The following is a 10,147-nucleotide window of genomic DNA, read 5'->3' as shown; positions in this document are numbered from 1 at the left end:
GAAATCGCCCTGTCTATCTTTCTCACACCCTGTTATCGCACCATATACTCCACCACAACACATTGGGTGTATTCTTTCCCTTTTTTGTTTTTTTTCTCCCCCCCCCCCCCCCCCCCTTTTCCTTTGGTAATCTCTCAAAATTTGTAGTTTTTGATTTCTTTATAATTGAATATGATTAGCCTTGTTTTGGGTAGGAGTAAATTGTATTTGTTTCTCGTTCTGCTCTTTCCTCTCCTTTGTTTTAGTTGAAAAAAAAAACACACACACACATTAAGAGAACTTAGCTTCTATTAGATCCCCAAGTGTGACCACCTGGAGACTTGTAGGATTTCTTGTAAAATTGAACATGTAGTTGCATTCTCCCCTTGTTCTTTGTTGCTTTCCTATTCATTTTTCTTGCATGTTTGAACACTCACAATTCATACACAATCTCATGTAAATAGAATTAGTCTCATTTTACCTATTAGGGGAATGATAGTAAGTGTCTGCCTCTGGACTTTGGTTCTCAAAGGCTCTACCAAAATATTCAAACTAGCCACCAACCAAAATAGTCCACTTGTCCATGGGTGAAGGTTTGAAGGCTAGCAACTCGACTAAAACTTCTGATTCTTGAACCCACCTAAAAACTCCATGCATCACACCTAAAATACTCATACATAGAAGCCTTAGATGAAAGTAGGATAGATGAACTTTAGTGTAATTATGACTAGCACACCATGAGTGTTACACTATGTGGTTGTCATCTTTAGAAGTAAGATAAAAAAATGAAGCCTGAACTCTTTTAACCCAAACAACAAAAAAGAAGATTTGATATTCCATTAAAATACACTAAAACACCCTAAGGTCACCGAAGGCAACACCTAGGCCCAGATTTCCAAATGTTATCCAAGTCTAATCTAGATCCCAAGTAAGATTCAAAATCTTGAATCAAAGTCAAATAACAATAATAGTGTAAGATAAAAAAATAAAAACCAATTAAATAAAAAAAAACAAATCAAATCAAATCTACAAGTTTCATCTAAGATTCAAACTACAATAATAAAAAATTAAGGATAAAAAATATAGGAATTAAGATCAAAATCAAAACTACAATTATTAGAATCTGAAACTCTCAACTAAAATGACTATCTTCTGACTCTAGGTTTTTGTTCCCCTATCTTGGCTAAGTAGATGCATGACTCTATGAGCTCAGTTCTTGAGAGGTAGCATCAAAAGGCCATTTTGACCCCTTTCATTATCTGTCCTATGTCTATCTCTTGACTAAGTAGATGCATGACTTTATGAGCTCAACTCTTGAGAAGTAGCATCAAAAGGCCATTTTGACCCTTTCATTATCTGTCATATGTTTATCTCTTGGTTAAGTAGATGCATGACTCTATGAGCTCAGCTCCGAAGAAGTAGCATCAAAAGGCAATTTTTTTTTTTTTGCCTCTTCTATCTTGTGTCCATCTCTTGGCTAAGTAGGTACCTAACTCTATCAAAACGCCACCTTGGTCCATTCTAAGTATTTAAACTCCGAGAGGATCTAGTAGATATATATGGTAAGGGTCTAACCCTCTCCCTTGACCAGTATCAAAGGATGCTTCATTCCCTCAACTAAACTTATACCAAGTAGATGTTTGACTCTATGAATTACTCTTGAGAAATAACATTAAAAGGCCACTTGGACCTTCATGCCTTCAAAACACTGTAATATCAAATAGGTACACATATGGTATAGGGATTGATATTCCCTTAATCAGTATAAAAAAGACATTCTCATGATTCTTCATAAACCTTAAAGCTCAAATTTCTTTCTTACTCTTCTCCAAACTAATTAGATGTTTGACCCAATGAGTCTGCTCAAATATCTTTCTTGTTGTTTCATACACATTGTGCAGGAACTAATTACTCTCGACATTTCCTTCTAGTCTTAACCTTTTTTATATTCTAGAACTAAAAGTATTTTCTAAACATGAAACAATAATGTACTTTTATTCATTTACAATGAATGTATCAGTACATCAATCTGATTGGAGCTAAGGGCATACACTATCTAACAGTTGATAGAGGTATAAATCGGGCCTTGTCGCCTGCGGCTTGACACGATTTTGAGATGACCTGACATGACAGAACGTGGGTCGTACCAGGCCTAAGATTTCAGGTCCATGTGTGTGTTGTGTGGCCCGCATGCCAGCGTGACCCAACATGCGAAAAATTCATATAAAATAAAATTTAAGACTTTTTTTAATTTTTGTCTATTTTGTTAATTTACATTAAATTTTTATTATTTATTTCAATTTTTAAAAAATATACATATCATGCCTTGGCCCAATCTACAACTCAACTTGGCCCAAGGCTTAGCCTACGGACCAACCAGGTCCACGACATGACACGGCACAGACCCACGTGGGCTCAAACCGTGGGTCGTGTCGAGCAAACCCCCCCAAAATATCCCAGGAAAGGGAAGCACGACCCAGCTCGGTCTGCAAGCCAACAAGACCCAACTCGCCAAAAGCATGGGTCATACCGAGTCGTACTTTCCAATCATCCTTTGTTCTTGATTCATGGCATCGAAATGTAATGCCCTTCTTTGTATGCCCATAAAAGCAAAGCACCTCTCACCCCTCAATCAAATCGAAGGTTCCCTCGTCCCCCATTACCACCGAGACCAGAGGCCAAAAACCCTTTCCCTTGTCTTTATCTTTTGCTTCTTCCACCTTTGCAAGCAGTTGTGTAGTATCCAACATATGGGCGTATGTGACGAAGGGATGGACAGTTTGAGGGAGATTCTTGTGTGAGCCATGACCAATACAATTCGGAGAAAAAAATTTTGTAGTGGCAACCTCAACAAAATAGAGAAGTGAAGGGAAATAAACATTGAAGGTGATTCACAATGGTGAAGAATGATGCAAAGTGGGGACCTATTGCCCTCACCCCGTCCTTTTAGTGGCACATCACATGTGCCAAAATACCACGTGGAAGAAGTCCCAAAAGCCCATGTCATGTCGGTTTTCAAACATAATCCCTAATTTATAAAAAGGCAAATTTCTTAAACTATCCTTATGATTTAGTTAATTGACTAATTTTATCATTATTGTTTAACTATTGTCTTGCACCATCCTTAATATTATTTCTAACAATTGCCTAAAACCTCCCTTACCATTAACACTCTATACAGAAACCGTTCACATGCGATATCACATGACTGTTATATTTTTCAAAAATCCATAACTTACCCATTTTATGGATGAAAATGCCATTTTTGGTTTGGACAAGACAATTCTCCTCTTTCTATCTCTTCCTTTTTTATTTTTTTTTCTTACATTGTTTTTATCTTCCCCATGCCAAACTGCCACTGCAACTCCAGTAACGGCACTGCTTTCATCTCTTTTCTCATGCTCTCCCTCATCCCTCCCACTCCCTTCCATCATTTCTCTCCTCCTCATCACCTTCAAGTAGAACGAGAAAGAAAGAGAATTGTCGTCGGTTTTATGCAGAAGCAAAATAACGATGGCATCTTATTAGGCTGGAAGGAGAGTTTAGAAATATGCAAGAACAAGAAAAGGTAAAAGGACATAGAGGACAACTAAGAAAGGAAGCCAATTTTTCAACAATTTTAATAACCAATCTGGGTTCTCTTCAGATATGCATACTTTGTCGCATAGTCAAAAACATGGGCATATAGCTGATCAATCTCTATTCTTCCTACCCTAGCAATTGGGATGTCAAACTAAATTTCTTGTTATTTATCTTGATAATGACATTGCAGAGTTGAAGTTGTTACGCACTGGTATCTGATTAATACCAATTATTTTGAAATCATCCTTTCAAAGTAGGCTCCCACTACAGAAGATGGAAAAGAGAACACTTCCCTGGATGAGATGCAGCAGGAAAAGTCCTTTATGGTATCCATGGCTTCAAACCAGCCCGATCTACCTTCCAAAATATCCAACTGAACAGCATAGTACAGAGGTGTCCTGAAAAAACTGTGGCTGAAAATAGATATTCCCCTTGAGTCAGATGACCGTGTGGCACCACAATGGCCTGAAGCTTCATCCAAGAGAGTCCTACATTTACAAAAATACAGCTGGAAACTTCCATGTTGACTTGACACACTAAAAGCACTTGTAGAACTACCATTCACATTTGAAATATGAAAATACCTCTGCTATGTACTGTGATTATATATATTAGATGGCAGTCTTGAAAGGAAAAAAAAAAAAAAAAAACAGAAAAAGAGATATATTACCTCATTTGCAGTGTAAAATTAATTCATACATAAATAACTGTTGTGCAAGCACATTTATATTATTGATTTTACATACATACAATGTCTTAATTCCTAAATAACATGCATGGAGCCAATAAAGAACAAACCCCTGTTATTGTATTGGGTTTTACCTTAAGTACCCATCTGGGAAATTAATAGAATATCCAGGATATATTTTCCTCCATATATAGATCTCACCGACTGGTCTGATACTATGCAATTAAAACAGATTCAACTCTGCCACAAGAAATTCAGGATTTCAAACACCATCTGTACCAACTGCGGTATTGACAATATGTTCATACTGCAATAACACACCAATAAACAAATTCATCTCTCCAGAAATCACTGAGACTTTCAGTTGGTTTTCCATATTTGTTACTCTTTTGACACACTTCAATAGCTTAAGAAATGCCCAACAACCAAAATTACACACCGAGAAACATTCCTCCTTTTACAGACAAAACCAACTGACCACTTGACAAACCCAATTGATATATGGAAGAAATTTGCTACATAGACCAAATCAAAAGGGAAGAAATCAGTTCAATTCATCATTGCCTTTGAAACTCCACTGTACCACTATTTTCCGCTTGTAAAGCACAATCATCACTGCATCATTTCCTTGATTTCATATCCCAAACTGCGATTAAAACCCAAAACCAAAACACAAACAGAAGCAAGAAAAGTAGACACTATTGGAGAAGAAATTGCAAGTTAATAAAAGAGTAGCATCAGCAAATGCTGTAATGTATGACTCATAGAAATACAAAAAAAAAAAAAAAAAAGAAAAGAACAAACAAAATTGAAAGCTGTTTCTTTTGTCAATGAAATGTTCTTACCTCAATCTAAGACATTCACTGATAATACAAACAGACAAATACCTGCATTTACAGAGACTTTGGTCGAGCACCCATATCTATATAAATGTAATAATAGGATCACAAAGAGTAAAGCAGCATTCTAACAGATTTATCATCAAAATCACCTCAACGCAAAATCCTGATTCTTCCTCCTCTTCTATATATAAGGCCCTTCACCCACAATCCTCTCAACTCCTCATTTCATTACTTCTCTCCTCCGTCAAAAATTGTTTTCTCCTCCCCGTGCAGATAGAAGCAGCGGGCCCGATTAGTCTGTACTATACTGCAAGCAAGCACACACCATGGACGCATAAGACCTGCCAAACCAGACTCTGAGACAGTCTCTTAAGGGAAAGGAAACCCACAATAAGTTGATTGATCTATTGTGAAATTTGAATCGTCCTTGTTTCAGTCTACAGAACAGCCCTCTGAAAATTTCCCTGATCAAGTTCATAGCGAAGCTTTCCGGATTGACTCTGCAATTGATTAGAAGGGATTTGTAGGAAAATTAATAGCAGCTAATACCAACGCCATCCCAATTAAACATAACAAAATTAATAACTGAAAATGAAAGCAAAAATCAAATCAAGCAGATGAACATAGATCAAGAAACAAAACTGGATTGCTCTCTGATAAAAACGATAGCTAAGAATAAAAACCAAACATGAAGAAATTATGCATTCTTTGTTTCTCCGTAAACGGAATGGAATCAATCCCATTAAACAGTTTTGTCTCCATCAAAAATCAACCAGACTACCCAGAAAAAGAAAAAACGAAACAAAAAGAAAGAACGAAAGAAATGAAAGTCTCCACCTAACTAAACAATCGAACACAAGGATTACAATGCCCACATAGATCAAACTAAAAGGAAATGAACTAATAACAAAAAGGGATGAATTGAACCTTAGAAACTGCTGCAGCAATGGCACGGCCTTCGCGAAGAAGGGCATCAGGTGGACCATCAGCAACGGCCTTACAGTCAGGTGGCGTTTCGAACAAAGAAAGCGAGAATTGCTTGTAAATAACACCAACGTCGAAGTAAATGAGGCCAGAGCTGGGGATGTCAACTCGAATACCCTTCACTGGGAACCAGAGAAAGAGCTCCTGAGCGGATATGCCCGAGAGAGCTCCGATCTGGCCATAGCTAATAGTCCCAGAAACGTTTCGATCGTAATGCACCTCATTCTCGAATTTGGCGTTGCAGGCCTGATCAAGATGAACTTCAAACCTTCCCTTCTCATCTATGATGAATTGGGTAACCCCTTTTGGAAGCAAACCTATTGGAAGCCCGTGAGACCGCAAAACATCGTATATTGAAGATGAAGACGGTTCTTCCGACGAAAAAGACGGAGATATTGAGGTGGAGATGATGATACGGAATAGAAGTACAACACAAAGGAGACGAAGCGAATGGATCATGACTATCTCTTATTGATCCTCACATGAAAGAAGAAAAAGGTTTAATCTGAATCTCAAGAATTACTTCTTTCTGCTTTTTCTGATTTGAGATCTTGAAGCTAAACCTAAGGTTTTTGCGAACAGAGGAGAAAGAAGGAAATGGAGAACAAGAAGAAGACAGAGGTGCCAGCGAAAATACAGAACGATTAAGATGTAGAGGAGTAGAATAAACAATTATTGGAGGGTGGATGTGGGTCCTGTGGGGCCCTGATGACTCCTCCATCCCTTCTACCTTTCACGATTCTTTGGGTAAATTATCGTGACAAATTGAGAGAGAGAGAGAAATCTTTACAGCACAACACGTGAAAGACTGAAAGGGGAGAGAGAGGTTAATGGAGTTCTGGGGTCTGGTAAGAGAAGGAGATGGGTTGGTTGGTTGGTTTTTTTTGTTTTTTTTTTTTCCTTGAGCATTTATCGATGATTCATGGGTGTGGTTAGATTTTTTTGTTGGAAAAAGAATTGATTAAGACTAAGGAAAAACAGACCGGAGCCATACAATCCAAATAAAACCAAAAAAAAAGCAAAGAGACCAACACAAACTAAGAAAACACAAACGAAGGAATATCCAAACAGGCTGAAGAACCTCCAAAGAGGAGAAGCATCAGTCCAAGTTTCAGCTCAATGTGGTTAGATTTTTAAGGAGTTAAAATGAAGTGATTGGAGTTGGGGATGGAGGGTTTTGTTTGGATCCGGTGAAGGTGAAAATGGTGGGTGTGAATGATTGAGAATAATTGGAGATGGAGAGGGGGAGAGAGAGATGTTTGAGAGTGACAAGAATAAGCAGCATGTGAAAGGGAGGGTGTTTCATGCCAATAATGGTTTCTTCTTGTTGAGAGGAGAGAAGTAATATTCTTACTTCTCTAGAGTCTTAAGAGTCTTAATCTCGCAATCTCTCATACATTCTCTGATTCTCCAATTCTCAACTTTATTGATGTTTCAACAAGAAGAAGGCTTGTTTAACAGCTCAAGTATCTTAACTCTCAAGTTAGCAATTTGAGAGGCTTGGACTCTTGGAGTTGAAAGGCTTCAACCATTGAAATCAAGTTGGGGTTCCGAACCGGCAATCCGGGTAAGTGCAATTAAATTAATTTTTATTTTTTCAGAATTTAAAAAATGGTTGAATCCTCCCAAAACTAATTCCCCACCATGTTCAATGTCGACGATATTCAATCACAACATGGTAATATTAGCACTGACATGGATGCTAATGATATTGATGGAACTTCCACCCCTAGAATTGATACTAGGGGAAAGAAAAAGAAGGCCACTAAGTTGATTAGCCCGGTTTGAAAATATTTAAAATAGAGGAAGTTCAGGGGAAGGTAAAAAAAGTTGTTTGCCAAAAATGTAGGAAAGACTTTAGTTATTGTAGCAAGGGTGGTACTAGCCATTTGGGTAGACATTTGCTCACCCATGAGAAAGAAGAAGAAGAAGAAGAAGAAGAAGAAGGGAGAGAAACAACACAAATACAAATTGGGTGGGGGGGTTTGGTACTTTAGAAAATTCTCAAGAAAAAATGAGGCAAGAATTGGCAAAATACATTGTACATGATGAACAACCATTTTTGTTAGCTGAAGTTACTAAACTTGAAAAATGGTTATGTAATTCTATAAATCCACAATTTTAAATTAAAAATTTTTTATTCATATAAACAAAATTTAATTTATATGTTATCAAATCTTAATTCAAAAGTTGTAATTACTTCTAATATTTGGACTTCTAAATTTAACATAAGTTATATTTGTGTTACGGTCATTTTATTGATGAAAATTGACTTTTAAATAAAAGAATTTTAAGTTTTACTAGGCTTGAATGGCCACATACTGGCCCAACTATTGGAGCAAGTATTTTAAATACTTTACATACTTATAGAATTGACAATAAATTATTTTTTATTAGTTTTGATAATGCTAGTAATAATGATTCAGCAATAAATATTTTAAAATCTTAATTAAAACCATGTTTAAATGGTAAATTATTTCATATATCATATGTGCATATCACGTCTTAAATTTATGTAAGTTCTAGAGCAAGAAAACAAGAATTTAAATATTTATATCAAAATTATGGTTTAAAATATAAACATTTTATATTAGATGTTAAACATAGATGAAACTCTACCTATGCTATGTTAGAAAGTTGTATTTCTCACAAACAAATTCTTAGTGATTTTTATAATGCAAAAATGCCTACTGATATTATATTTGAGGAAGATGGAAAATGGAAATTTGTATAAGAGATTTTTAAAAACATTTTTATGATACAACTAATGAATTATTGGGAATTTATTATCCAACTACTTGTAGTTTACCTTATCAATTAATGATGATTAATGATTGTTCTACAAAATATAGAAAGAATCCACAATTTAAAAGTATTGTTAAAATAATGGAAAATTAATTTAAAAATATTGGGAGAACATTTCTCCTTTTTATTGCTTAGCTACAATATTAGATCCTAGGATAAGGAAAGATGGTTTAGATATTTTACTTAAAACATATTGTGAAAATATGAATATTGAAATTGGAATAAAAAAGAATAAATTAATAGTTTATTATTTGAAATGTATAATTTATATGAATCTGAAGTAATAGGGAATAATAAAAATTCTATAACTTGTGCAGTTGCATCTTCTACTTCTAAACTTGAGTCCAGTAGTGGAAGAAAAAAACTTTTTTATTTAATAAGTAAGAGGCAGAAATCCATTGCCTTGACAATAAGTTCATTTACTGAACTTAATTTTTATTTACAAGCAATTTTTTCTACTTTAGGTGATTCTTTCTTCACCTCGATGGGAACAAATAATTTTGATATTTTAGCTTGGTGGAGTGAATATGCAAAAAATTACCCAGTTCTCACCGCCATGGCATGTGATCTACTAACCCCTTCGATGTCTACAGTTCCATCAAAGTCTTCTTTTAGTGCAGGTACTAAGGTGTTGGACGATAAGAGAAGTTGTATGAATGATGAAAGTCTAGAGATATGCATCTACTTTAAAGATTGGTTGGATGTTGAAGATAGATTACAAGACAAAGAAGGGCATGATATTACACCTGATGTTTCACCTGAAGCTGATGATCAAAGTCAAGAACAATAGGAAAAAATGATGAAGTCAATATTTTTTGTATACTCAATAGTTGTATAGCATTTTTCAAATTATTGTAAATTTTGTTTTAATTTTATTTAATTTATTTGATATTTTTTAATAACATAATTTTTATTTTCAATTTGTAACTATATTATTTTCCATATTTAATTAATTTATTCCAATTTTCATATTTCATTCATCCAACTATTGTATGCTTTGTTATTCACTTTGAGTCTTTGTCTCTTTGACTTCTTATTTGGTTAAGTATTTTTTTTTTCATTTCTTTGTTAGATTTCTTATTTTTCAAATAGTTCCCAAAGATGAATCAAATGTTTCGGAGGGTGGCCACCTATGTTATAAAATCAAATGAGTGAGGTCGGCTCTTAGTATATGGAATCGACAAGTCTTTGGTAATGTTTCCCATCAAATAGAGGAAAAGTGAAGGGAATTGGAGACACTCTAGTCGAGATATCCTACTACTGAAGT

At 35.3% G+C, this 10,147-nt stretch overlaps 1 protein-coding gene across 1 annotated transcript; it reads right to left on the bottom strand.

The window, feature by feature from the left end:
• Nucleotides 1-4,932: 4,932 nt before the first annotated feature.
• LOC104590883 (uncharacterized) lies at nt 4,933-6,725 on the bottom strand. The gene is made up of 2 exons (XM_010249644.2): nt 6,019-6,725; nt 4,933-5,591 (listed from the first exon to the last, which is right to left on the bottom strand). The coding sequence occupies exons 1-2, from the start codon at nt 6,532-6,534 to the stop codon at nt 5,529-5,531; spliced, it is 579 nt and encodes a 192-aa protein (XP_010247946.2). The 5' UTR covers nt 6,535-6,725; the 3' UTR covers nt 4,933-5,528.
• Between the last annotated feature and the right edge of the window lie 3,422 nt (nt 6,726-10,147).

This window comes from Nelumbo nucifera, chromosome 1 (assembly GCF_055504915.1).
Source record: "Nelumbo nucifera cultivar China Antique chromosome 1, China Antique-T2T, whole genome shotgun sequence".
NCBI classification, from domain to species: Eukaryota; Viridiplantae; Streptophyta; class Magnoliopsida; order Proteales; family Nelumbonaceae; genus Nelumbo; species Nelumbo nucifera.
The sequence above is the reverse complement of the archived record's forward strand: the minus strand, read 5'-3'. Positions and strand labels throughout refer to the sequence as shown.

Coding starts and splice junctions, on each gene's coding strand:
- LOC104590883 (XM_010249644.2), bottom strand. CDS start 6,534: ATGATCCATTCGCTTCGTCTCCTTTGTGTTGTACTTCTATTCCGTATC. Junction 5,592..6,018: donor TTGCTGCAGCAGTTTCTAAG/GTTCAATTCATC, acceptor AATCAATTGCAG/AGTCAATCCGGAAAGCTTCG.